This window comes from Dioszegia hungarica, assembly GCF_025882075.1.
Source record: "Dioszegia hungarica strain PDD-24b-2 chromosome Unknown MKK02contig_16, whole genome shotgun sequence".
Lineage (NCBI taxonomy): Eukaryota > Fungi > Basidiomycota > Tremellomycetes > Tremellales > Bulleribasidiaceae > Dioszegia > Dioszegia hungarica.
In genome coordinates, this window is record NW_026515773.1 from 1,468,245 (window position 1) to 1,493,891 (window position 25,647).

At 57.5% G+C, this 25,647-nt stretch overlaps 9 protein-coding genes across 9 annotated transcripts; 4 read left to right on the plus strand and 5 right to left on the minus strand.

Moving 5' to 3' along the window:
* Positions 1 to 82: 82 nt before the first annotated feature.
* MKK02DRAFT_38664 (uncharacterized protein) lies at positions 83 to 6,989 on the plus strand (the record flags this gene model as incomplete). Its single annotated transcript, XM_053090212.1, has 11 exons — positions 83 to 152; positions 196 to 287; positions 334 to 393; positions 438 to 543; positions 594 to 763; positions 811 to 1,818; positions 1,874 to 2,364; positions 2,411 to 3,639; positions 3,688 to 5,866; positions 5,919 to 6,124; positions 6,175 to 6,989. The coding sequence occupies 11 exons, from the start codon at positions 83 to 85 to the stop codon at positions 6,987 to 6,989; spliced, it is 6,426 nt and encodes a 2,141-aa protein (XP_052943769.1).
* A 287-nt stretch (positions 6,990 to 7,276) lies between these two features.
* Positions 7,277 to 9,018, minus strand: MKK02DRAFT_28723 (putative voltage-gated potassium channel beta-2 subunit; the record flags this gene model as incomplete). The annotated part of the gene is made up of 13 exons (XM_053087635.1): positions 7,277 to 7,318; positions 7,369 to 7,497; positions 7,549 to 7,798; positions 7,845 to 7,986; positions 8,037 to 8,078; positions 8,137 to 8,167; positions 8,214 to 8,263; positions 8,318 to 8,456; positions 8,572 to 8,640; positions 8,688 to 8,766; positions 8,815 to 8,849; positions 8,902 to 8,928; positions 8,977 to 9,018. 13 exons carry the CDS (start codon positions 9,016 to 9,018, stop codon positions 7,277 to 7,279), a joined length of 1,077 nt encoding a protein of 358 aa, XP_052943770.1.
* A 383-nt stretch (positions 9,019 to 9,401) lies between these two features.
* On the plus strand, positions 9,402 to 10,904 carry MKK02DRAFT_38666 (putative ataxin-3; the record flags this gene model as incomplete). Its single annotated transcript, XM_053090213.1, has 6 exons — positions 9,402 to 9,438; positions 9,489 to 9,504; positions 9,554 to 9,613; positions 9,658 to 9,834; positions 9,879 to 10,807; positions 10,864 to 10,904. The coding sequence occupies 6 exons, from the start codon at positions 9,402 to 9,404 to the stop codon at positions 10,902 to 10,904; spliced, it is 1,260 nt and encodes a 419-aa protein (XP_052943771.1).
* Positions 10,905 to 11,010: 106 nt separating this feature from the next.
* MKK02DRAFT_17438 (CASP C terminal-domain-containing protein) lies at positions 11,011 to 13,711 on the minus strand (the record flags this gene model as incomplete). Its single annotated transcript, XM_053085786.1, has 14 exons — positions 11,011 to 11,097; positions 11,152 to 11,271; positions 11,322 to 11,422; positions 11,456 to 11,597; positions 11,645 to 11,741; positions 11,777 to 12,153; positions 12,218 to 12,301; positions 12,352 to 12,502; positions 12,556 to 12,611; positions 12,664 to 12,868; positions 12,928 to 13,016; positions 13,065 to 13,405; positions 13,470 to 13,583; positions 13,669 to 13,711. 14 exons carry the CDS (start codon positions 13,709 to 13,711, stop codon positions 11,011 to 11,013), a joined length of 2,007 nt encoding a protein of 668 aa, XP_052943772.1.
* A 132-nt stretch (positions 13,712 to 13,843) lies between these two features.
* Positions 13,844 to 18,007, plus strand: MKK02DRAFT_28726 (Sfi1 spindle body protein-domain-containing protein; the record flags this gene model as incomplete). The annotated part of the gene is made up of 14 exons (XM_053087636.1): positions 13,844 to 13,895; positions 13,993 to 14,200; positions 14,264 to 15,029; positions 15,092 to 15,454; positions 15,502 to 15,791; positions 15,856 to 15,946; positions 15,997 to 16,180; positions 16,232 to 16,555; positions 16,613 to 16,686; positions 16,736 to 17,089; positions 17,145 to 17,219; positions 17,269 to 17,395; positions 17,473 to 17,518; positions 17,569 to 18,007. The coding sequence occupies 14 exons, from the start codon at positions 13,844 to 13,846 to the stop codon at positions 18,005 to 18,007; spliced, it is 3,393 nt and encodes a 1,130-aa protein (XP_052943773.1).
* A 194-nt stretch (positions 18,008 to 18,201) lies between these two features.
* Positions 18,202 to 19,229, minus strand: MKK02DRAFT_17135 (peptidase C65 Otubain-domain-containing protein; the record flags this gene model as incomplete). The annotated part of the gene is made up of 5 exons (XM_053085737.1): positions 18,202 to 18,507; positions 18,594 to 18,725; positions 18,771 to 18,898; positions 18,955 to 19,105; positions 19,158 to 19,229. The coding sequence occupies 5 exons, from the start codon at positions 19,227 to 19,229 to the stop codon at positions 18,202 to 18,204; spliced, it is 789 nt and encodes a 262-aa protein (XP_052943774.1).
* Positions 19,230 to 19,605: 376 nt separating this feature from the next.
* Positions 19,606 to 21,927, plus strand: MKK02DRAFT_28727 (uncharacterized protein; the record flags this gene model as incomplete). Its single annotated transcript, XM_053087637.1, has 6 exons — positions 19,606 to 19,987; positions 20,036 to 20,136; positions 20,249 to 20,653; positions 20,704 to 21,278; positions 21,330 to 21,598; positions 21,704 to 21,927. The coding sequence occupies 6 exons, from the start codon at positions 19,606 to 19,608 to the stop codon at positions 21,925 to 21,927; spliced, it is 1,956 nt and encodes a 651-aa protein (XP_052943775.1).
* Positions 21,928 to 22,190: 263 nt separating this feature from the next.
* On the minus strand, positions 22,191 to 23,899 carry MKK02DRAFT_17184 (peptidase; the record flags this gene model as incomplete). Its single annotated transcript, XM_053085749.1, has 10 exons — positions 22,191 to 22,248; positions 22,313 to 22,405; positions 22,457 to 22,544; positions 22,599 to 22,697; positions 22,755 to 22,960; positions 23,015 to 23,184; positions 23,236 to 23,308; positions 23,354 to 23,515; positions 23,565 to 23,624; positions 23,700 to 23,899. The coding sequence occupies 10 exons, from the start codon at positions 23,897 to 23,899 to the stop codon at positions 22,191 to 22,193; spliced, it is 1,209 nt and encodes a 402-aa protein (XP_052943776.1).
* A 597-nt stretch (positions 23,900 to 24,496) lies between these two features.
* On the minus strand, positions 24,497 to 25,419 carry MKK02DRAFT_38672 (uncharacterized protein; the record flags this gene model as incomplete). The annotated part of the gene is made up of 5 exons (XM_053090214.1): positions 24,497 to 24,617; positions 24,664 to 25,016; positions 25,061 to 25,141; positions 25,203 to 25,341; positions 25,397 to 25,419. The coding sequence occupies 5 exons, from the start codon at positions 25,417 to 25,419 to the stop codon at positions 24,497 to 24,499; spliced, it is 717 nt and encodes a 238-aa protein (XP_052943777.1).
* Positions 25,420 to 25,647: the final 228 nt, after the last annotated feature.

Genomic DNA, 25,647 nt, shown 5'->3' on the forward strand with positions numbered 1-25,647 from the left:
TGCGCCCATCATTCATCTCTCCAACATATACGTACACTTCGCCGATAGCAACGCGGTATAGGCGTTGACAGACTCAGCGGCCATGTCATTTATCGGTATGGATGGCGCCGAGCACAAGATCCGGCAGCTCACCAGTCAATTACAGAGTAAAGGTCAGTCCGAGCGAAGGCGGTTCATGCTCCAGCTGACAGGTAGATGCGGAACTCGCGTCGGTGCGGAATGAGCTGGTCAAGAAGGCTGAGATGCTGGCGGAGGAAGTGAAAGCTAAGCAGGCGTTGCAATATCAGGTGGGTCAGCTGTCTCGTCTCCGTCGTGCCAGGCTGATATGACTAGATGGAGCAAGATTCGAGGGGGATGGAGACCTCTAGCAAGGACACGACCAATCTGAAGAATGTGAGTATACTTGCTTGCGCCAGAAGACCGAGCTGATCATACAGGAAGTCTTAATACTGAGGCAAAATTTGACGAATCGCGAAACTGCCCTCGGGCTCGCCAATGAGACCATTAAGAAGTTGGAGAAGGCGAATCAGGGATTAGAATACGGTGAGTCGCTTCGCAACAAAGAGCTCATTGATGAGGAGCTGATAAAGTAGAGCTCCAGTGTGCTGGATCGAGTAGCGACCAGTCATCGCGCCGGATACTGGAGCAGAAGGCCAAGCTCGAATCGGAGGTGAAAAGCTTGAAGGCAGAGCTGCAGCGTCGAGACAGTGAGGAAGTTCGCATGAAGGCGGCGAATGCCAAAGTCGCTGCTGAGAGTAGCATGGTGAGCCGCAATTCAGATTGACATCATGGTCCCAGCTGACAAGGCAGCAACCTCCAAGCGGTATCCCCCGCCTCAAGCGCCCTCCATCCAGATCGTCCAACGCCAACTTCTTCGGCGCCGCTCCCACGCCGTCCCCCGCTCCTTCCAAGATCCCTCAACTATCCTCCGCCGCCTCCGCCTCATCCTCGTCCAGCCGCCGCCGATCTACCTCACTCTCCAGCTCCCGCGAAGTCGAGCTTTCGAGCAAGATCTCAGCGCTCGAAACGCAACTAGCGGGCACGAAGACCAAGCTGGACAAGGCCGAAAATCAGATTATGGCGTCGCAGAGATCAGCCAAGAAGCAAGTGGATGACATGGAGCGGAAGCTGGACGAGGCGAATGATGAGCTGGAGTTCTACCGGTCCCAGGGTTCTAGCAGCGCAGGGTTGGGCAAGGGGGAGCTGGACCAGCTGAAGAAGACGAGGGACGCGCTGAAGGGCACGGTAGAAGGTCTGATGAGGGATCTGGAGGAATCGCGGACGGAGATTCAGGTGTTGAAGGGCAAGGCGTCGGCGGTGGAAGAGCTGGAAAGAGAGCTCGAAACTCTGCGCGCGGGGTCGCCAAACCGGCAGTCATCTCCTGGACCCGCTGCATCCGTCGAGGACACCGACGCCCTACTGGCCCGTATTTCAGCTCTCGAGGCCGACCTCGCGAAAGCCCAGTCCGAACCGGCCGAAACCAACGAAGAGGACGACCTCGAGATCCTCACGGAAATGCGGAAGGAGATTCGCAAGCTCAAGAAGGCGTTGTCTTTGACGCAAAAGATGGTCTCGGAGGCAGAGAAGGAGCGGGACGAATTCGAGGAAGAGCTGGAAGAGCTGAAGGCTAGTGGAGCTGTGGGAGGGAAGAAGGGAGGCTCAGACGAGGCGGACTTGGTCGCTGCGCGCGACGCTCTGGCAGATGCCCGGGGCAGGGTCAGGGAGTTGGAGATAGAGCTTGAGGGGATGAGGGCGGCCAATGCGGAGGAGAAGGCAGACCGGCAAGCTGAGGTGTCGACTCTGAGAAGCGAGGTCCAGGTAGGTCTCCGCGGGGTGCATGAAGGCGTGACTGGGATATAGCTGATGATCGCAGTCTGCTTCAGACGCTTTATCGATTACCCAAGCAACACTCGAAACCGCCCAATCATCCCTCGTCACCAGGACAGCGGAGCTCGCCACGGCGACTGAAGCTACATCCTCCCTACAAATCGCAACGTTGGCTCTCGGAAACGACCTCGAAACTCGATTGGCGGAGAATGAGCAGATCCAGCGAGAACTTTCGGACTGCCGCAGCGAGCTCGCCGCGGCTCAAGCTGCGGTATCGTCTACACGCTGCGCCCTCGAGTCGGCCGTGCAGCGGGCAGATGACGCCGCGGCACAGCTTGCCGAGCTGGTCGAGGTTGAGAACCTGCTCATCGGAGCCAGGTCGGAAGTGGAGCAGCTCAAAGCTGCTTTGAGAGAGATGGAGGCGCTAGAGTTTGGGGCTCGGCAGGAGCGGGATCAGGCAAGGGCGGAAAGGGACGCTGCAAGGAAGCGTATCGGAGTGGTAGAGGCGGAGCTGCAGACTGCAGAGGAGGCACAAAGGTAAGCGACTTTACGGAGGTGCAGAATGGCAACTTACTTTGAACAGGTCTGCATTGCACGATGTCGAGCAGGAGCGCGCTACTGTCGAGGCCGTCCGGGTCGAGCTGGAGGACAGCAAGAAGCGTCTGGCTAGCCGCCTACTTGAGCTGGAAGAATACTCGGACCAGCTCCAGATCGCCGCTACCGATATCGCCAAGCTGGAGCAGCGGAACGCTGATCTCGAAGAGGGCATGGCCAACCGGTCCACCGAATCGGAGGCGCAACACCGGCAGGAGGAGGTCTTCCAGCTGAAGGATGACCTTGAGGCCATGCGCCTTCAGATGCAGGTAAAGGAGGCGGAGCTGGAGGCGCAAGCAGCGGAGGTGCAGGCGGCCAGTGCGAAGGTCGCCGAGCTGGAAGCGATCCTCAGCGCTGCTCGGTCTGCGGCGGATGAGGTCAAAAGTCTTCCACCGACTGAGGTACCCGCCCCCACCCACGCACACCTCCTCCACGCAAAGATCGAGAAGCTTCGGATTGAGCGCGACGAGCTCCGTCAAACCATGTCTTTCTCGAAGCACGAGCACCGCTTCGCTCTCCAAGCGACCGAGGCGGACCGGGCGTCGGCAATGGAGGAGCTCCAGCGGGCCAAGGTCGACCTCAAGCACCGTACGCTCGACACGGAGAAGCTTCAGGCCGAGATCTCAGGTCACCGGGACCAGGTCCACACCCTCTCCGCCGAGCTCGATAGCCTCCGCGGTCGGATGGCGGAGCTCTCAACGGAGAAAAATGACGCGCTCGACCAGCAGATCCACCAACTCCAGCTGGAACTGGACAACACCAAAGCCGACCGGGAGAACATGCGCGAAAGCTCCATCTCTTTCTTCACGCGCCATGGCGAGCTTCAGCGGGAACATGATGCGGTCGCGGAACGGTACTCGGATCTCACGGCACATTTCCAGGCGCTGCAGGGGCAGTATTCGGACACACAGCGCCGGCTGGCCGAGGTGGAGAAGGCCAGGAGTGTGGCATTAGCGGAGAGGGACGAGTGCCTTGAGAAGATGGACTCGATGCGCCCTGTGGCGTCCTCGGCGTTGTCGATGAGCACCTCGACCAACGGGCAAGTGGAGACTGCTATCGAGGGACGTATCAGAAGGGAGTTGCGCCGCTCAAGTCTTGCGGCGTTCCAGGATCATGCGGCGCTGGAGCAGCTGAAGAAGCTGGAGCTGCTGGAGGGGAGACTGAAGGAGGAGAGGGAGAACGTGGCAGCTGAGAAGGAGAGGGTTAAGCGGAGAGAGGGTGAGTCCTTATCTTCCATTAATGATCAGGGGAGAGCTGACGGACCAGCTGCCATCGAGAGTCTTCATCAACGCGTCAAGAAAGCCGAGATGGCCGCGCAGCTCGCCAGGGACGACTCGGACGAGCGGGCTGAAGAAGCTCAGGAAGCAGCGGAGGCGGCCCGACTCTCGCACGACCTCAGGGTGGCGGAGCTGAAGGAGGAGATGTCCCGCGGCGGCATTAATCTCGCTGGCGCGAAGGCCGAGCTGGAGACGGCACAGGCTAGCCTCGTCGCGGCCGAGTCCACCGCTGAGGCTCTACGAGCTGAGCTCGCAAAGGCGGTGAACGAGATGGCGACCCTTTCCGGCCGCCTGGAGGATGCTACCGGAAATGCGGACCTGCTGCGGGAACAGCTCGGTGCTGCTATCTCGGCCAGGGAGGGCTCCACGGCTTCCCTCGCAGAAGTGGCCGCCGCTCTCGAGGAGTCCAAAGCGGAGTTTGCAGTCAAGCAGATCACTATCGACTCGCTCAACGCCCGGATTGCTGAGCTAGACACCGCGTGGCAGGCAGCGAGCTCTTCTCTCGACGATCTTACTGCCCAGCTTACCGAAGCCCAGGCGGAGTGCTCGGCCGGTAAGGCCGCAGTCTATACGCATCTTGGCCGGATCGCCGAGCTTGAAGCCGCCGCGGAAGGATCTGTCGCTGCCATCGCCACTCTCACCCAATCCCTTACCGATGCCCACTCCTCCCTCTCCACCACCCGAGCGGCGTCCGAAGCGCACACTCTCCGCATCGCTGAGCTGGAAGCAGAGGTCCAGTCCTCCCAAACCCGTATCATCACGCTCGAGTCGGAACGCGAGTCCCTCCAGACCGCTGCAGGCACGGAAGAACAATCAGCTCGACAAGAGATGGAGAAGCTATTCTTGGAGCAGTCGGCGCTCAAGATCCAGATTACCCAGCTGGAGAGCAGGTGTAAAGGGCTAGAAGGGGAGTTGGAGACGCTTATGATGGACATGGGAGCAGCGGAGGAGGCCCACGCGGCCGAGATCGCGCAAAAGGAGGTTGAGTTGGAGAGGCTGAGTGGGGAGATGGAGGCGCAGCGACGGGCGGCAGAGGAGATGGAGGCGGAATCATCGGGCAAGGTGGCGGAGTTGCAGGCGGGCTTGACCGCTGTGACCACTGAGCGAGACGCGGCACAGGAGCAAGCCAAGGTGGAGAAGCTGACAGCGGAGCAATCGGCCGAGGAGGACAAGACGAGAATTGCGGAGATCGAGGCTGCCGCTCTCGCTGCAGAGGAGGCTTACCGGGCTGCCACCGCCGAAGCTGTAGCTCGTCTCGCGGGACTGCAGCAGGAGCTCGAAGCCGTCCAGACAACATCGGCCGGCCAAGTCTCTGAGCTGTCGGCCAAGCTGGCGGATGCCGAGTCGGAAGCGTTAGCCTCGACCGATCGATACACCGCCGACCTCGCGCTCCATGCCACCCGACTGGAAGTCGCACAAACCGAGCTAGACGCCCAGAAACGGATCGTCGACGCCAAGGAGGCGGAGATGCAGGAGAAGCTCTCGGCGCTCGAAGCGGCCGTGGAAGCTGCTACAGCTCAGCGAGATTCTGCAAAATCAGATGCGGAGGGGGCGGTGCAGCTGGCGGAGCGGAAGGAAGCAGAATGGGGCGTCAAGATCGCGGAGCTAGAGTCGGCACTGGCGGTAGCGAGGGATGCAGCGGAGGGTTCAGGCCACGCTGCAGCCGAAGCAATGCGGTCGACTATCGACAAGCTCGAACGGGAGGTGCTCGACCTCACTCGGGCCTTGGACACTGCCACGTCCGACCTTACAGCCCTTCGCGCGGAGTCGGATCGATCGGAAAGCGAGCGGGCTAGCCAGAAAGCTGAGCTGGATCAGCTGGAAGCGAAGCTGGCTGCCGCTGGTCGAGATCTCGTGGCTGCACAAGCCGAGCGAGACGACCTGGAGCAACGCATGCAAGCGCAGATCACGGAGCTGGAAGGGCGTGTCGAGATGGCGGAGAAGGCGCAAGCGGACGTGCAGGCTCTGCTGGGTGAGAGCGGTCAGGAGGTTGTCAATGCCGAAGTAGCCAGGGAGGCCCTGCAGTTCAAACTTGATGAAGCGGTCTTGGCGGCAGATGCAGAGGTGGCGGTAGCTGGAGAGCTGAGAGCGTCTCTTGAGGCACTGGAGGCTAGATTGGCGAATGCTGAGAAGGACGCGGCGGAACACCGAGGACAGTCGGAGCTTCTGTAAGTTTCTGTCCCTGGTCCCGAATGATTCAGGACACCACTGATACTGCAGATCTATCCAGCTTAGCGGCACTCGTGCTCAGATTATCGCCGTCGAGAGCGCACTCGGTGTCGCGACCGCGCAGCTACAGGAGGCACAGACCGAGCTTGCCGCTCTGACCGCCAAGAACTCCGATCTCGAAGTTCAGCTTGTGCAAGCTACGCCTGTCTCCGCCGCCTCATCTGAAGCCCTTGAGGTATTGGAGCAACAACTACAAGGTGAGTCGCTTTTATCCCATGGGCGCAAGGGCCGAGCTAATGTATCGCAGAGCTCCAGACTATATGTCAATCTAAAGACACCGACGTCGACGTCGCGACCGACCAAATGACCGCCGCTGTCGTCGACAAGAACAAGGCGCTGGTCAAGATTGGCAAGCTCGAACGGCGGATCGCCAAGCTGGAGAAGACAATCCTGGCGCTGCAGGCCGAGAAGGACAAGGAGGAGACGGCTAGGAATACGGCGGCGAATCTGTTGCTTATGAAGCCTACGGAGGGGGACATGGTACCCGTACCAGCACCGGGATCGGCCATGGCCCCTCCTCCCGCGCCAGTATCCCGTCCGGCTTCAACCTCGTCCACGCCGGTATCGTCGGTAGCTTCGACGCGGCCTACGCCTACGGTCCAGGCCCACCCTATCGCGCCCATCCCCACCTCCACCACTACATCCCCAGTCAACGCAGCAAACCGCCAGCCTCTCCGCTCCGTCAACGTATTCGACAAATCCCAAATGCCCACCTCCTTCTCCTCTGCCCCAGCCCCTAAACTCACCGGCACAAAGCGCGCGCGCGATACGGACGGAGCGGACGAAATCAAGCTGCCGGCGGATGCGATCATGCAGCCCCCTTCATTACCGCCAGCGGTCATCCCACCGGGCAGTGCTCGGAAAGCGCCAATCAAGGCTGGGTTTACGCCACAGCGGAACGCGTTCGCGCCGCTGCCATCAGCACGAGCAGGCGGTGATGTTGCAAAGGAGAATAGTAGGCCGGCGATGGATAGGACGGGGAGCGGTGGGCTGAAGACTGGGGTGAATGTGTTCGCGGAGACGGTGACGCCGAGGAGAAACCCATTTGCGGCGGACCAATGAAGGAAATGGGGGATGTCGATGGGATAGGAGGATGATCTGCGCAGAAGGACATTATTAGACGTGCTGTGTTTTGTACTACCAAACTTCGATATAGTGAGCTGGCCTGAGTGTGCGTATATAGACAATCTTGCTGTATGAGTATATGCTATATCGTTCTTGCCTGACAGAGAGTGCAGCAGTGGATCGATTTGGCCGAGATATGGACGACAATTCACTTCTTGCATGCACACCGCGCATCTATTGCTTTTACGCGCTTTCCCCCAAGCGCCGAACCTTCCTCCTCGCGCTTAGATGAGGCTGCCATCGGGACCACGACGACCGTAGCCCTCCTGCAAAATGTCAGCTGCAACTCCGCCATTCAGATCTCTGCTCAACTCACGAGGGCCTCCGGCTTGTTGTCCAAGATCTCCTCAATCTTCTTGATTGTCACCTTGTCGTCCGCAATCTTCTTGTACATCTCAAGACCCTTGAGGTTCTCGAGGATCTGCTCGGGCTTGGTCGCGCCGAGCTGATTGGGTCAGCTGGAGGTCCACTTGAATTTGCGGCAGAGGCGACTCACAATACAAGTGGAGACGTTGGGATTGAGGAGGGTCCAAGCCAGAGCCAAGCTGGCCATCGACCCGCCAAGCGACTCGGCGAGCGAAGTGAGCTTCTTGACCTTCTCAATCTTGGCCTTGCCCTCGGGAGAGGTGAGCTGCTTGATGTTGGAAGACATCATCTCCTTGTTGGTGGCGTATCGCGAGTCCTCGGGGATTCCGTCGTTGTACTTGCCGGTCAAAAGACCAGAGTCGAGCGGGGACCAGATGGTACTGATACGTCAGCTGGACTCTCATCGCGTGAGAGGTAGTAGCTTACGATCCATATCGCTCGTACTTCCAGAGCGCCTCGTACTCCTGCTCGAATCGCTCACGGTGCATCATCGAGTAGTGGGGCTGCTCAACGGAGGGACCGACGAGGTTGAGACGACGCGCAATCTCGATAGCCTGCTGGATCTCCACTGTACAGTGTAAGCTGAGTCTTCACCTGAGCAGCTGTGAATAAGCTTACTAGCAGACCACTCCGAGGTACCCCAGTAGAACGCCTTGCCCTCTGATAGCTGTCAGCTGCGGAACTTTGGTCGATTCAGCCAATCGCTAAGCGGACATACGGTCGATGACGTGGTTGAAAGCGCGGACGGTCTATCTCATCAGTAAAGCTCCATACGCACTTGCAAAGAAGGCTCACCTCCTCCATGGGGACAGTCCTGTCGGGCCTGTGCGCGAAGACAATGTCAACTGTTTTAGTCAGCTTCGGGCTCAAGTGACAATTCACTCGCCGTAAAAGCTCACCATAGTCAAGCTGCAAGTTCTTCAAGCTCTGGTTGAGACCCTCAACGATGTGCTTCCTCGAGAGACCGCGGGTGTTGCTGGTGTCGGTGCGCTTGGTACCGAAGAAGATCTTGGTGGTGATGATGACATCGCGACGGTCCTGCGAAGATCAGTTACATCACTCATGAGACTAGCTTTGGTGCCGGATCAGAACGATCCTTGAGCGGACGGGCTGTGGTCTCCTTGAGTGCTCATCGGGGAAGAAGGTGACATACCCAGTTGAGCTCCTTGATGACACGGCCCATCTCGCGCTCAGACTCGCCGGCGTTGTAGGCCTCGGCATTCTACGATGATCAGCTCATGTCTCACCGCGGAGGACGTTCTACCTCACGTCGAACATGTTGATACCGTTGTCGAAACAGGTCTTCATGAGGTCCTTGACGATGTCACCTTTCTGGGTACCGCCAACGCTGCCATGTCAGCTTATTGTAGAGGTACTGGCTCGAAGCAGAGCTCACGTCAACCATCCTCCGTATGAGAAGACAGGGACACGCTATATGGGTCAGTATATCGACCCCACAAGGTCCTTAAGGGCAGGGACGTACGAGACCGGTAGGTCCCATGTTCCTGTACTAGAACGTCAGCACGAGTCCGCCAATCTCCGGCCAGAATCGACATACGATCATGTTCTTGGGGTCAAACTGGGGGGATTCGGCAGACATCTTGGTTGTTTGTTGTGAGTGTTAGTAAGTTTTGAGGAGTAGGGAAGAAGGAGGATCGAGCGGGGGGAGGGGCAGCGTGGAGCGTGGTCTATAATAAAGGTGCAGACAAAGTGGAGGTCCCGGTCAATTCAGTGCCGGTTGCGCCGAACTCCCTATATCCGCCGAAATGACGTAGTAAGTCCGAGATGATACCTTATGATCCTAAAAGCCACGTCACTCACTGCCTCAGCCAGCCTCCACTCTGAGAGGCTGATGCGGTCCTCTTGCTTTGCGACCATACTTCAATCCTCCATATACATCAAGCAGCTACTCCTACAAGATGGACTTGATACCTTGTGAGATAACCAGACCGCTGAGAGGGAGCAAAACTGACGCGCTCAGATATGTACTTTGAGCGTCAGGAGCAGGGGTCTCAGCTCTGTAAGTCGCCAAATGTCAGAAGGAGGAGGAACAGAAGCTGATTCGTAAAGGTGCTCAACATTGCTTGTGAGCTGTGGCGACAGGGACCTTCCCGTACAGAGCTTACGGCGCGCAGGAACAACATCCTCCAGCAGCGAACGTATACCGAGTTCGATCTGGCCGATATTGCTCAAAAGTCAGTTTGGCCTTGATGGATGCTTATGCAATCTGACATTGCAGGCTCGACTTTGCCGAGAATGCCGCCCTATCTGTCGCCAACCAGAACAAGAAGTCATACAACCTCGACGACACTGGGTTCTTCTCCCTGCAAACTCTCGAGAGAGCTCTGCAGGTCTGGGATCTGACGCTGGTTCGATGGAGAGGCGAGGCGATGAAGCCATACCAAGACCGGCCAGAGTCAGTTCTCAGTTGCTGAATTCCGCGCCCGAGCTGACTTCTAGGGATCAATCCGCCTTCATCCTTCACCTCGCACAGCACTGGCTTCCTCTCCGCCGATTCGCCCCCTCTCCACCACACGTATCAGCCGTAAAGCGATGGTACAACCTCAATTCGTTCCTCGGCGCTCCGGAATGGATCTCGCCTACGTACCTCAAAATGGTTCTCACCCAGGCGGAACAGGAGGGATACTCTGTTTTCGTGGTCCGGAGGGCAGGTACGGCGTCAACGGGCGACAAGGGGAAGGAGACGGATATGATTGAAGGAGAGGGATGGGGAGACGGTGGTGTGGGAGTTTTGCCGGAGTGCCTGGCGGATACGATGGCTGTGGAGCTTGGGGAGCCAGTCGGTCGGTCTGGCGGCTTCGGTTCGGGATCAGCTACGACGATGGACCAGCCATCAGTGGACCAATCGTCCCTTGCGGGCCCGTCGTCTTCCGCGCAACCCAAATCTCGACGGAAACGGCAGCAAGACCTGGATGGCGCCATACCCTCTGACGATCCCTTCCTCCAACAGCCGGGATCTTCCTCAGCCGCCCAGCCATCCCGCTTCGATGACGATACGCTGGAAGAAGATGAGATGGGCGACGAACCCGGCGCGTCGGACTTTGCCAACCATACACGGGCGTACGACGACGAGGATGCGGCGTTCCAGGCGGCACTGAGAGCGAGTATGGAGGATGTGCCGGAGGGATGGGTCGCGCCTGACTTTGGGAAGAAGAAGACTGCGGGAGAAGGGGTGGTCAAGAGGGAATTGCCAACGCCGCCGGTATCGGTTGTTCAGCGGGCTCCTCCGGCAGAAGTGGCGCCAGCGCAGAATTGGAGGCCGGCTGGAGGGGCTACAGAGCCAAGGGCGCCGTTGAGGGAGATACCGACTGAAGCGGCGGTAGAAGAGGATGGGACGCCGCTTAGCCCAACAGAGGAGCTGACACAAGGTGAGCTGTCCGAGTTGATTGTGCCGCCTCAAGGACGCAGAGCTGACATTGTATAGATGAAATACGTAGAAGGCGACTGGCCAAGTTCGGGGCTTAGAATCTGTCCATTCTATCATAACAGAGGCTCAATCTGTATTACATGGATCCATTCAAAGCCTCATCGAGATCAACCTGACACCCTTCAATCGCATGCTTCATCTCGCTCATCCGATCGGTTTTATTGGTATAGCCGCATGGCCCGAATCGCTCGCTGCCATCGTGCCCCACAAGACAAACAGTATCAAGAGATGCTACGCCAGTCAGCTATCGCTCTCCCTGAATTGTAGCAGCACCATCAAGCTCACCAGTGCCGCCGTGTAGAAGACAAAGAAGGATCTCGCTCGCTTATTTCCAATGATAGCCCTAGTCAATGCAAAGACCGCCTTATCCATCGGGTTGAGCGCCTGTAACGCCCTCTGCGCTTCCTACACATTCAGCTCTGTTTCTTCCCTCTTGTCAGAAAATGGATACTCACCCTCCCCTTGAAAGCCTCGAAGGGATTCATACTCTCCTCGTATTTATCCTTATACCGCCCAATCTCCTCGTCCCTCCTTCCCATCACCCCGCCCAAGAGCCCTCCTCCGCCATTGGACTGATGGCCCGACGTACCGCTCGGCCCGGCGACAGAGTTGGGGGCATCACGATAGGCATTGACGTATCTGACTTTCTCGTATAGCTTTAGGTTGTCCGTCTGCAAGGATTTGATTTCGGTGCGCAGGTCAGTTACCGTTTCGAATTGCTTTCGGAGTTCCTGCACGTCAGCTCAGGACCGATACAGACAATAGTTGGATGACACACCTCTTCTAACTCGGCATTGCGCTGGCGGAATCTGTCCCGCTGACTCGTTACAATAGGGAGGATGGAGGTATCTGGTCCAGCAGCGGGCGCAGGTGAACTTCTTCCGTCCTATCTTATCAGCTCTTGCTCCACTTATCCGTATTTCCGGGACTCACAGTCGATCTCCCCAAATCCAGCCCAGCAAGACCCTTCTCCCCCCGCCCCGCCCCGCCCTCCGCAGCACCACCCCCATTGACCCTAATCAAATCCCCCTCCAACCGCTCATTCAGCTCCTTCATCCGCTCCGCCTTCTCCCTCAGTCCCTCGGCATACTCCTCACTCCTCGAATGCGCCGTCGAGACCTCCTCGAATGCCACTCGAAGTTTGGTCAGGTCGTCCAGAAGTCGGCGGTTCTTCGAGACGAGGAGATTCTCGAGGGATTGACCTTGTTTGCCGGAACCGGAAGAGGTGTGCAGCGGTGAAGGGAGGGAGGGCTCTTCGTCTAGGTCTGCACCTGAGAATTCGACGTACTGTTCGTCAGCTTTATGCTGGATCGACCTAGTGAAGGGGAAGAGATCCGCATGCTCAACTCACCTTCATGATCTCCAACTCGCGCTTGATCTCATCATAATCCGCAAACTCCTTGACCCTCGTCCTGAGATGCTCAATCTCAGCAGCCTATCGATATCAGCTTCGTCCTGCCAAATGCAAAGGATGATTGAGCGGACCTGCACCGCCAATTCTTTGGCAGCTTCGTCCGCCCGCTTCTTCTCGGTCCGCTCCACGTCCGACTTGGCCTCTTTAGCAGAGTCCAGGGCCCGCAGAAGACGGGAGGCCTCGGACTCAAGGTCTGTAATTTGGCTTTCGAGAGTCTTGACGCTGGTAGACATCAGCATGGACTACCACAGTTATGGTGAAGCGAGAAGACATACCGCTCAGCCTGTTGAGATCCTGACCTGACACTCTCGATCTCGGCACGAAGCAGTTCCTACATTATCAGCGCCTATGCCATCCCTCTGCGTCGTCTGGCCAGAGCTCACATTTCTCCGCTCCACGACGGCTACTCTCTCGTTCGCGCGCGTCAGATCCGCAGCGACCATATCTAGCTCCGCGAGGCGCGAGTGGACATCCTGTTCCTGCCTGTGACTGGCGTCGAGCAGACGGGCTTCGGTCGTCTCTGCCGAGGTGTGCATGTCGCGCAATTGGGTCTTGTGCATCTGGACTTGACGCTGAAGGTCTTTCTCCCTGAACAGTCAGCTACGTCTCGGCCAGATAAAGGTGACAACGATGAAGCTGCAACGTACCGCTCATCGTAGTTCCTCAGCCGCTCGTCATACTCCGCATTGAGCTCGTTCTGCTTCGCCAGCACCCTCTCCGATATCATATCCTCCATCTGCCCATCAGCTTCCCGTTTCCCCCTATCTCCGTTCGCTGTACTCACCTCCTTCTCCAGCCCATCCGCCCTCTTCTCCGCCTTCTTCAACCTATCCTCCACACCCCGTCCCTCCTCCGCCCGCTTCTTCAGATCCGCATTCTCCTCCCGCAGCCTCCCCAGCTCAGTAGCCATCATCCGCGCCTCCGCCACCTTGACCGTCTGGTCCACTGCCGCATCTAGCAGTGGGTACGGATCTGGCGCGTCCGCAAGTAGTTTGTACAGGTTCAGGAAGGACGTCTCGGACAGCTTGGACCGGCGGGTCAGGGCGTCAATCTCGGATTGATACGCTTTGAGCAGAGTCTTGATGCTGTTGAACTTTTCGGGCTCATCTGGGAGCTTTTTGAACTCTATATAGTCAGCTGACGAGGAACAAGCGCGGGAACGGGAAGCGGCGTGATACAGTGGACATACCCCTGGTCTGGTCCGCGAGCTTCTTACGCCCGACGAGATTTTCCTTTTGGTTCTCGACTAGCTCGGACGCGGTCGTATCGAGATTCCGCTGCAGTTCGCTCAGACCGATCTCTGCTCGCGTCAGTACCTGCTTCGGAAGCATTGACGGCAAGGCCCTTAAGCCGTCCGGGCATGCCGCCGCCACACTGAGCAGTCTCACCTTTCCATGTTGCCAGCGCGGCAGAGAAGTTCTGCTCCGCCATGTTCGCGGCGGGGCGTTGTAGTCTAGTAGATAGTATGTAAGAGCAGCTCTTATGCCCGGGACAGGCCTGTCTAGTGGCTTAAGGTCCTCTAGGTGACAGAGAGGTGTATCAAGTGAAGCAGGAGGTCGAGGAATGTCAACACCGAGGACCAAGTTCCAGCTCAGAATCCCCCGGAACCATCGAGGTACGCGCCTGATGACGCGACCGGTCTTGGTCCACCCAAAACTCTCCCCACCTGTGTTTGTTTACATCTCTTTCAGTTAGTATAGCGACATACGCAGAGCAGCCTGGATACCCCTCCGCCCCTGCAGAGGCATCCGGGGCGATGCTCTCCCTGTCCCAATCGGGCATGTCCCACTCGTTCATCTCGTCCGGGTACAGCGAGTCGGTCGACCTCGAGGTCGTGGACGAAATCATCGAGCGGAGTCCGAGGAGCGCCACGGCGTTCCCGGTGGTATACAAAGCTTATGTATCTGTCTTGCAGGACAAGTACGTTCCCATTTCTCACATGCTCAAATTGACATGTCCAGCGGAGTGGAGCTGAGACTGTAGTGGGATCTCCCCAGCGGACGACACGGCGTACTACCAGTTCCTCCTGAAGCTTCAGGTGATCCGTGCAGGAACATGGGGCGAGAAATGGGACCTCTGGCGGGCGACCCAGCTCGCTACTTCTTCCGGTCCGCCAGGCGTCTCTCCGAAAGTAGGAATGACGCCCCGGTTGGCAGACGTCCGCGCGAAGGTCCCATTCCTCGCAGGGGCGAGCTCGGACCTGGACGATGCATTTGGCGAAGGAGAGACTTCATACTCTGCCGATGCGGAATCTACCACCGGCTCAGAGACGCCCGGTAGACTGTCAGGCCCGACCTCTCGCAGGGTCAGCTACACACCGTTTACGCCCGGCCGGAACGCCTTCGACAAGCGGGAAGAAGGGGCGGACGACTCGAGGTCCCTCGTGGGGTACACGCCAGACCACTCGGTCGACCTCTCCGGCCTCGGCCTAGATCTTCTTCCCGCTCGGACCTCGACGCCTATCTATGCACATCAGCAGCACCGGCACGCCCAAGCGGTACACGCCACACCGCCACCGTACTCTGCGTCAGTCTCCCAGTCGGATATCGGCACGCAGCATTATGACCTGACGGAAGAGCTCATTCCGGGTTTGGTGACCCCCAAGGCGCGTGCCCGGGACTGGGAGGAAGATCGGATACTGGAAGAGGAGGTCATCAAGGAGATGGAGAGAAGGGCGGATCAGTTCTACGAGACGGGGCTGATGGGGAGGTGTTTTGATGTCTGGGCGCAGGCGAATGACTGGATTCAGGTGAGCTGGCAGAAGCATGAATGGGGTCCTGGCGAACGCATGCGGAAAAGCTGATATGACAGAAAACGACAAATCAAATCGATACCGTCCGTGCCCATATCCTCTTGCGCCAAAACCTCCTTAAATGGAAAGCCGAGAAGGACCGTGTGCTTCTCCTGCCCAATACCGCCGATGCGCACCGCCGACAGCACCTCCAGCTATCAGCACTGAGCAAGTGGATCAGGAGGTATCGGGATCTCAGCCTGGCGAAACGGGAAAAGGCATTCGCGATCGAGGGACAACGAGCGACAATGGAGAAGGCGTGGCGCAGGTGGAGAGCGGAGTTGACGAAGAAAAGAACAGGGCGATGGGAGAGGGATATGAAATCCCGGGAGAAACGGTTCGTCAAGGCCAGAGAAACCGTACTGGTGCAGGACGTGCTGGATGTGAGTTCCGCACCATGGACTTTAGCCGGCCAAGAACTGACTTGCAGCGTTGGCGGGGTGAGACGAGGACCCGGATAGATACCCGGCTTGCTGTATCTGTCGATACTGACCGACTCCTCCGCCAGACCTTTGAGGCGTGGCATTATCGCCTGGAGCAGAAGGAACGGCTCGAGGGGCAATTGGCAGTTTACCAGCGGACGAGAGATAAGAGGGTACTTGGCGGAGTGTGGGATCGGTGGGTCCAGGAAGGTATGATCAGGAGGGCCGAGGCGGGGTGGTGGGATGTCAAAGAGGAGAGGGTGAAGAGAGAGATCTGGGATCGCTGGAAGCTGTTAGCGTAAGTTGTTTCTCATGTTCGAAGTCGTTACTGTGTTACGGTGGTCATTGGGCTGACGAGATAGGTCTCAAGCGACCCAAGCTGATGACATCGCCCGAATGGCCAGCCTCAGAGCGGCGTTGGGGAGATGGAAAAAGGCTCACTCTACCGTGAAGGTGAGTTGGACGGAACCCGGTCGTCTTTCTGGGTGAAGCTCATATACCAGTCACTTGAGCGGAAAGTGGTCATCTTTCGGCAAGTCAGCGAACGTGCTGTACTGCGGCAGGCGTTCACGAGGTGGACGGTGGCGGAGCGGGAGGTCTTGCTCGGCCGGGTCCGGGATCAACGGGCAACCAAGAGCAATTGGGCTGTCTGGCGATCCCGGCTCGAAGGGGTTAGGAGACTGGACGGTATGTGTTGCATCGAGCAAGCGGTACGAGAGAAGTCAGCTGAGCGTTTAGACCGCCTCATTCCGCTTACCCAGGCCAAAAACCGTGCGGTCCTCCAAGCGACACTCCGGAATTGGCAAACAGCCCTATCAGCCCAGCGTACGCAACTCCTTCGCGCTCAAGATACCTACAATGCGCACCGCCTCGCGTCTGCCTTCGCGATATGGCGCACCGCCGCGCGGAAGATCGAAAGCGATCGGGATATGGCAGATAAAGCTCGGGTGTTCTTCGTCTTGCGGCAGGTTGTGCGGGTGTGGAAAGTCGCGAGGGAGAGGAAGAGGCAAGAAGCTTGGGCGGAGGGGAGGCGTGTGGAGCTCATGCGAAGGGTGTTCGACGGTAAGCCTACGAGAACCGATCGATGTGTGCTGCCCAGGGTGGAGGCTGACGGTCCAGAATGGCGGGCTGAGGCTAAGCGGAGTGTCAATGGCAAAAAGCTAGCGGACGAGTTCCGAAAAGCTTCAGACCAGGTAAACTGTATCAGCCTTGAATACCCGTCGGCCAAGCTGAAAATTCCAGCGCCTCACTGCGGACACTCTATCTCAATGGACCAACCGCGTCATCTTTCTCAAATCTCGCCAACTCGACGTCTCCGAGGCTCGTGATGCTCGACTCCTCGAATCGACCCTGTCCCGCTGGGTCACAACTCGTAGGCGGATCGCCGATGCGCAAGCCCTGGCAGACAGCTTCGTTATTGTCAAAGGGGAAGAGATTGCTCGTGAGGTTTTTAGCGTGTGGAGGGATAATGCGGCGAGGAAGCGGGAGAGAAGGGAGGCTGCGGTGTTAGCGGAGCAGAGGCGGAGGGAGAGGCTGGTCAGAGGTGCTTGGGAGATCTGGAGGGATCGAGCGATGGAGAGGAAATTGGAGCCGATCGTGAGTAGCCCGTGAGCAGTATTTCCATGCTGTGAACTCGAGCTGATCTCTGTAGGAAGAAGAAGTTGGGATCAGGCACGAAGATGCGATCTTGTTCCGGGTATGGGACAAGTGGAAGGACAGAGCAACAGTGAGCCATCTCATCCTGCTCTGCGGGATAATAGCTGATGATCGTCCAGCTTCTACCCGCCATCTCGTTCGATAATCGCCGGATCAAGCAAAAGGCCTGGTCAAGCATGTTGAGAGCGATGGACCGGGCCAAGGCGATGAAGGAGTTTGGAGGGCCGCGGGATCATCGACTACTTGGTGAGCTGGCTCGTTCCGGCTCCCTCCCGGGTGAGGCAGTGGTACGACTAGCTGACGCGCGATAGAGGATGTCCTAGCTGTCTGGCGGGCGAAAACTCAGGCCAAAGTGGTTGCGCGAGCAGGGTCAGTGATTACTACTTTTTTGTACTTGTTCTTTCAGCTGACCCGCTCAGTCGTCTTCGAGGCCGACATCGGCCTAGTCTGCCCTCGAGCACTGCGCTCCCATCAGCTTACCGTACGACATCGTACGGAAACGCGAGATCGCCCATTCTTCCGCCTTATCGTCCCTCCGCAACGGCCTCCGCTCGGCCTACCCCACCGCAAACCCTGTCAACCCCTCGACATATTCGCTCCGCATCCACCTCGCACCAGAGGCATCTACGTACTGAGCCTGCGTCGCCAGCTCCCGACGATGAAGGGGAAGGCGAGGGGAGAGCAGATGCGCAATCTGTGTTCAGTGAGCCGGCGTATTCGCGCCTCAGGTCTGAATTGGCTAGACCGAGGTCGGAACGGGGAGCCACGGAGGAGCCGGTGTCAGCGGGGGAACTGCAGGGTGTGAGAGCGGGGAGGAGTGATCTGAGCAATGCCCTTAGGGGGCTGGAGCGGCGGTAGCTCTTCGGGCCCAAGCTGGACTACTGATATAGGGATCTTGCATCGATCATGAGGGGATGCAGAAAGCAGCTAGATCTGATCTCATCCATCATATGTCTGGGACATCGGTGGGCAGGTGGTCCTTCGTCACCACGTCATAATGTCCCGGTCTGCTTGTATTAGCTCTAGAGCCCGGTGGTCGAGCTCATTATTGCTCACCTGTACAATAGCGTCAAAGGCCGCTCCCCAACCTTCCCACTCTCCACCCAATTTATTACATCCCCGCCGTCCCCTCCGGCCCCTACATCGCTTCTATCCAGATACGCGATCCTCACACCCACATCCAGCGCCTCGGACAACGCCGTGATCTGCACCTGATCCGCCTCTTTGCCACACGGCTCGACCTCGGAGCGACAGAACTCGTTCTCGTCTAGCTGCTCGAAGGTTATGGGGTGGAACAGGAAGGGGGCGAATTGGTCGGCGTGGGTGCGGATGTAGGCGGAAGTGACAAGACGGAGAGCCTAACTGTCAGCCGGAGGTGATCTGTCGGTCCACCATGTAAGAAAGAGGTCAAGGACGGAAGGGAGGGAGGGAAGTAGGAACTTACCACGACAATGCTGTTACTCCGTTCTGGGTCTTGCAGCAATTGGATTAAAGAGTACTCGGATGGCCGATCGGCGGTATCCTTCGCCTTGAAGGAGCGGAGTATGTCGAGGAAGGGGTCGATGAAGTCTTGTGCCTGACCTGTCAACATCTCTGCTTCTTCACGCATGAAGGGGCTCACCAATTCCATGTCGAACCCGCACGACTTCATCGACGGCATCGCCTTTGACACTGTCTCCAGTGCTTGGTCCGCCGCTGTTGCCGAGTAGGCGTCGTGTAGTATTCTCAGCAGGTATGCTATCGTGAAGGCTGCGTCGTCAGCTTTGGCATGCGAAGCTCAATTCGTGGCGGACGTGCCAGCTCACATCGGTAGAAACAGTCTCCATCCCCTCTTGCTCGCCAGACTTGGTCCCAGCCTTGCTCCTGAAGCCAGTCCAGTTTCTTCAAGACCTGCACCGAGCCGTTCTGGTATTCTTCGCGGATGACCAGAAGAGGGACAGGGGCGCTGATAAGTGGCTGCCATATCAGCTGCCTGATCACCCAACGTACAAGTCAGATGTGACTGTACCTTATTCGTAACATCTTCTTGCCCCATCCCTTCTACTAGCTTCATGATCTCCTGATCTGTCAAGGTGGACATGTCGGTGTTCTCGTCGATGACTCTGGGCGCCGGGGGCGCTGTGTCCGCGGTGGTGACATCTCCGACTGGAGGCGGTACGGGCTGTTCAGATGCCATGTCTCTAGAGATATTGATGAAGAGATTTACTGGTTGACCGAGTAGACCGTGAGCTAGAGAGAGATCGCGTGCAGTAAATGGTATAGGAGGTTGATAGGATAGAGGACAATGGAGCTGAAGGCTGTTCTTGGCGACTGCGCGTCGAACCCAATACTGTAGCGTTTGAGGAATGTGGAGTTGGCCAATGACGTAATGAGCACGAGACAGGCACGCGTCCAGACGAAAATCCTCTTTGCTTTCACCCTCTATCCCGCTCTGTAGACAGCTGAGACTGCCCGCCATGACCACGCTCCTCACTCTCCCGCCGCACCTGGTCGAAAAGATCCAGGCGATCTTGGCGGCCAAGCTCGGCGATAAAGTAGACGCGAACATCCGAGCAGGATTGAAAAAGGTGCAACAGGATGTCTCGGCCTCGGCGGCTGAACAGGAAAGACTCGCCTCGGCACTTGCGGCCCGCTGGTCGGAGCTGTCGGGTACTAAAGTCAGCGTCGATGTCGGGGAGGCATCTCTTGGGAACGCTCCACTACGCGAACCGGGGCTGGAAGAGGATGGTGATGCTCCCGATCAGCCCCCGCCGACGATAGATGAAGAGGTGCTCGTCGCGCTGTCCAAGTGGGCGTCGACGGGTATAGGGCGAGTCACACTCAAGCGGAAGGGTCTTGGTTAGTCGGACGAAACCGCTTTCTTATGTGTTCAGCTGATTTCTGTAGATCCTGACGCTTACTCCTTGATCTCTCTGCTAGCCGGTACGGAGGTGTATCTCCCGCCAGCTGTCCTGGCACGCTTAAGAGCGGCCGACAACCCAGATAAGGTGAGAGTCGCCTTCTGTATCGGCGACTGTCTTCCACCCGGCCTCTCGAAGGGTCCTGAGGGGAATAATGTCGGCAAGATGTGGTCGCCTACACATACGCTGACTCCCATAGCCAGATCCCTTCCTCCCATCCTACCTCTCCGCCAAACCCCCATCACTAGGCAGCGAATATCGCGCCCTCACTCGGAACCTCGCAAGCACTCTCAATATCCTCTTCAGCATCTTCGGATCCGCCGGCGCCGTCTACGCCGCAGGCGTCAGCGGGGCGGGGTACAGCCGGGAAACAGCACTATTGCTGGCTATCCTCGCGGCGGTGGTCGTGGCAGTCGCAGAAGGGGTGCTGTATTGGATCTTCAAGGTCCGGTTGAGGAAGGGCAGAGAAGAGAGTGCAAAGATGGGGCGGGAAATGAATAGGGGGAGTGCGAAGCTCGGGGTTCTGGACTCCATGGCGGATGTTGTGGGGGATGGGAAGGTCTCGTCGGGCGACGTGGCTGAGACGATATCGGGGCCAAAGCAGGTGATTAGGCTTAGACGGCGGGCTGTGGGGGATCCAGGGCTGTAGCTTAGCATTATGCTAGCAGGCATAGCGTCCAAGTCCGAGCAAGACCCCTAGTTCTCGAAAGTGTACGCACGGACCTCACCCCGCTCTGTTGTTCTAGCTCGCAGCCAACACCGCAGCCAACGCAATCCATCCTCCGTCGTTACTTCTTCTTGCACCAACAGCCAACCAACAAACCGTACCTTGACTCCCGCCCGCTACCTGCCGAGACCGCCATGTCCAATCCAGCCCTCCTCGCCCTCTCCCAACGCCTCACATCGACCTCCTCCCTCCTTCTCGAGCGCTCCCGCGTCATCTCGCTAAACCTCCCTCCCTCCGCATCCTCGCAAAACCAGATCGTCCGCAATCTCACCAGTATCAAGAACGACCTCGCCAAATTCGAAGATGAGCTCCAGCTCGAGTCGTCTGGGCTCAGCGTCGGCGGGCGGGACACGCCCAGTAAAAAGGGCGGGAAGAGCCGAGAGGGGGATGTAGCGCGGCAGTTGAGAGAAGCGGGCGAGTCGTTTGACCGGCTGGTGGAGATTTTTGGAGAAGATGAGGTCGGGAGGGAGAAGGCCAAGATACTGCGGCGAGCGCCAAAACAGTGAGCCGCTATCATTGACTATGGACGTGGTACTGTAATCTAACCTGTTAGGTCCACCGCCGTACAGAACCCTGTGACTCCCGACCCTATCTTCACATCCACGCTGTCTGGCAACAACAACCCATCACGACCGACGTCAGCCATCCCCAGGGTGGAGATTGAGCCACCGACGCCAGCTGGGAACCCGAACATGCCGTTCCGAGACTATCCGGACGGGAGGCGGTCAGGGGACAGGACGTTCCCGCATGCGTACACCGAGGACGAGGAGGATGACCGGGATGATCGGGAGATTATGGACAGTCAGGAGATGGTCATGCAAGGTGAGTGGCAGCACTTTCACCCCACCCTTCTTCGTGTTCGCACCGTCGATGCTGCAGGAGTGCGGGGAAGACGACAATAGAGTGGAGCGAGGCTGATATGTACAGACCAAGACGACCGCCTAGCCCTCCTCTCCACTTCGATCGGGCGGCAAAACCACCTCTCCATCCAAATAGGATCTGAACTGGACCAGCACCATGAGCTCCTGGAAGACGTGGACGGTGCGATGGACCGGACAGCCGCCAGACTAGGTGGAGCCAGGAAACGGCTAGACAAGGTTGCAAACGATGCGAAGCAATACGGTAGGTTGACTGGATATCGGCCGTGCTGAGTGCTGAACAAAGTGCTGACTTGATAGGGAGCACGATCACTATCGTCGCTTTGATCGTGATCCTCCTCCTTCTCATCATCGTATTCAAGACATAGCTACGGAGGTTATCACTTATCGGATGAAACCCGGAGTACGCTCTGCCCTGTTGTACAATTTACATGGATCAAGTGGATATTGTCTCAATACAGTCTCTCTGTCCCTCGCATGGACCTGCCAACCTCGTCTCAAGCTGCTACGCTACAATACACCAAACACTCTACCACCTAGCGGGACGCGATCCCAGCCAACTCAATCGCAAAGGCGATGCAAAGCTTGGAGAATCTGATCATGTTAGCCGCGGCTCATATGTACGCGTCTGCACGGCGTCGTGCATTGTGCAACTCACTCTCGCATGTGGGTGAAGGAGAACTCGGGGTGGTCAGTCGTGTCCTGGGTGGAGTGGATATTGTGGTTCGAGTTCTCAAAAGTGCTCTCGATTCTGGCCCGATCAGTACAGCCCGTCTCTCGCTTGATCTGCCAAAAGACTTACGCAAACGCAGACTGGTATCCTGCCTTGCGGAAGCTGGCGTGGTCCGAGCACGCGTACCCACATTGGGTCTTGACGGGGCTGATATCGACTGCACAGCCATAAGTGCTTGACCACCTACGCGCCCAAATGAGTAGGAACTCACGATACTTCTCCACAGTCTTGTAGATAAAGTCGGTCAGGTCAGGGTCGACAAAGTCCTGGATGATCCCCACAGACTCCTTGGTACCCTTCTTAACCCACGCTATCAGGTCAGCCCTGACCCTTCGTACCTACAATAGTCGCGCAGAGGAGAGCTCACCAGTCATGTCCATCTGCAGCATCGCGAGCACCTTCTTCCCCGCATCCTCATACGACTTGGCGACAGCCTGCGAGCCGAGCAGTCCACCCTCTTCGGCAGAGTAGTAGTGGAACTCTACGGGCGTCTCGGGCGTGAAGTTGCCATGTACAAGCGCGCGGAAAGCCTCGAGCGAAGAGGTCGTTCCGGATCCGTCGTCATCTGCTCCGCTACGTATGTCAGCTCGGTGCAGTATTGTCATATAATCGGCTCAGAGAGCTCACGGTGCGGGAAGGAACGGCCACTGGTTAGTAGAGTCCTGGTGCGCGCCAATGATGACGACCGGCTTGTCCTCGTTCTTGTCTGATTTGGGGTGGAACCGGGCGATGATACTGTTCTGGCCCCACGTGTGGTCAAACTCGCGCACTGTGATGTGCTTGTTGTCCCGAGAGATCTATCACTTGTCAGCTGTCAACCCTATCAATATTCAGGTCAGAAAGCTCACTTCCTTGATGGTCTTCAAAAGGAACTGCTGCGACGCCTTACCCGTCTCGGAGCGGTAATACCTAGTCCGGAAACTGGTCATCAGCATTGACCCTTCCACTTCCTCGGTCGATACTCACGAGGTGAACTCCTTCAAGAAATCCTTCATGTGATCCAAGCTCAGTCCCTTCTGCAACCCCTTGACCTCGGCCGAGTAGTTGCCCGGGGTGGGATACGAGTACTTGGTGGTCACCGAGGAAGGGAGTAGGAAGTTGGAGAAGCCGAGTGTGGGAGTATCGGTACTATCCTATCAGCAGCGAGCTCAGGCTATCAGCGATCTTGCCAGCTCACATGTCCATGAGCTTCCTGCCCTTGCCTTTCGCCTCGATCTTCTGGAGCTCAGTGATCCACCTAAGCTATCAGCTCCAGTACACCCAGACACCGAGCCCCTGGCTATTTCGCAACTGCCGGGGAGTCATGACCTACACAGGCGGCTCATCCTCCGAGAACTGCACCAGCCGCAGCTCATTCAAATCCAGGTCGAACCCCGGCACATCGTTGTGCAGGTTGACGTGGCCATTGCCACCGACGAGCTCGGACGACCCATCCTGGATCCCAAAGGGCTTGGAGGTTGGGAAGGCGGAAGCGATGAGAGGCGCAAAGAGGGCGGGAATAAGAACTCGCATAGTGCACAGATCGACAGTATATGACCGATGTACAGGAGAGATAAAGGAGATGGGCAGAAGAGATAGCGAATGGGTTCGCTCTAATCGGACCGGCCGCGAAGCGCTCTAAGCGGCAATGCCGTAACCTCCGAATACCGTACTTGGTCTGCCACATTGAAGGTAGGGCCAAGGAGGGAAGAGGAGACAACGGAGTGAGCAGAACAGGGGCTGTGTCTGCAGAAACACCAGGGCAAAAGGCCGGGTTGACCGAGCGACGAGAAAAGTGACAGCCACCACAGTCAGACTCGCATGCACAGCCACGACCGCAGATCCAAATACAAAGTAGTGGTAGTACCTGACTGGGTCCGGCGCATGCTGGCAGATGCGCTTGCATAGTCATCAGTGTCTGATCATGTGAGCAGGAGAGACTTGGCTTTGGGTCGTCAGCTAGTCAGGTGAGCGCGTCCTCCCCTTTATGAAACACAGCTACACTGGTGCATAGGCTCTATCCCGTTTTTGGGCTTTGGTTGCCAAACTACACGAAGCCCAGAGAAACCCACTTACACTTTCGCTTTCTTTGCATCCTGTACGATTAATATTACCATTACAGATCAAGGGTTAACGAAGAAGACTGACCGGCTCGGCTTCACTCGATGCAGGCTTTTCCGACGCCGCACCAAACTTCTCCGCCCGCTTCCGCTTCTTCTCCTCGTCCTCCGCCTGCTTTGCCGCTTGTTCACTAACTCATCAGCGTCAATCCCGATGACCGACTTAAATCGACGTACGGTGTCAACTCCGCAGCCGCCGACTTTGGCTTGGCTGCAGAAACAGGCGCAGCCGCCTTCTTTGGCTCCTCCGCCTTCTTCTCTGGCAGCCCGAACCTCGCCGCTCGCTTCGCCAGCGTCTCGTCCGAGATCCCTACGCTCGCTTTATCTATTGCGCCTGCTTTGGGCTTGGCATCTGTCGTAGGTGCCGCAGCGGGCTTTACAGCAGGGGTCGATTTGGCTGAAGGCGTGGGGTTCGGGTTGAAGGGAACGCCGAATCGCTCAGCACGGGCTTTCATAGCTTGTTGTTCAGGTGTCAGTTCCGGTGCAGCGGGTGCGACTGGTACTGGCGCATCTTCAGCCGAGGTGAGAAGCTGGGAATCAGCTTAGAGTCATGCCTGGAAGCGAGGTGACTTACTGATTCCCCTCCTGATGGAGCGGCCGGGGCAGCAGGAGCAGCAGAGTATGACTCTCCAGTAGCATCCGCAGGTGGCTCAGCCTGGATGTCAGTTGCGGCTCTATAGCTTCAGGCAAATCAGCCAAACGCCTATGCAACTTACCAAGTCCTCTAGCTCCTCCTCCGCGTCCGGGGAGATGTTGTTCTCCACCAGCCGCTTGACAAGGTCGTCCTTCTTACCAGTCTGTGCAAGACCGTGCTTCGCCAGGAGCTCCTTCAGCTCGGTGACCTTCAGCTTTTGCCTAAAGCCATCAGCCGTGTTTTCGAGGTCGGTCTTGTGAAGGAAGCGGGACATACAGCTGCTCCTCAGTGGCCGACATGATCGTTTTGGGGACAGGGTTTTACGGGTTTCGCGTGTTTCTTATGCTCTTTTGATGTGAGCTAGGGCTGTGAGGAGGCCTAGTGTGTTGTATATCTTGCAGGTATAGAGTAGGTCGAACGCGGAGAGAGTGGCTGAGAGAGTAATATGACGCGCGGGAGTCTAAAGTGGGGGGCTTTCTTACAAGGCTGAGGAATGTGCCGCAAGAGGTAATTTTCAATGAGTGGTC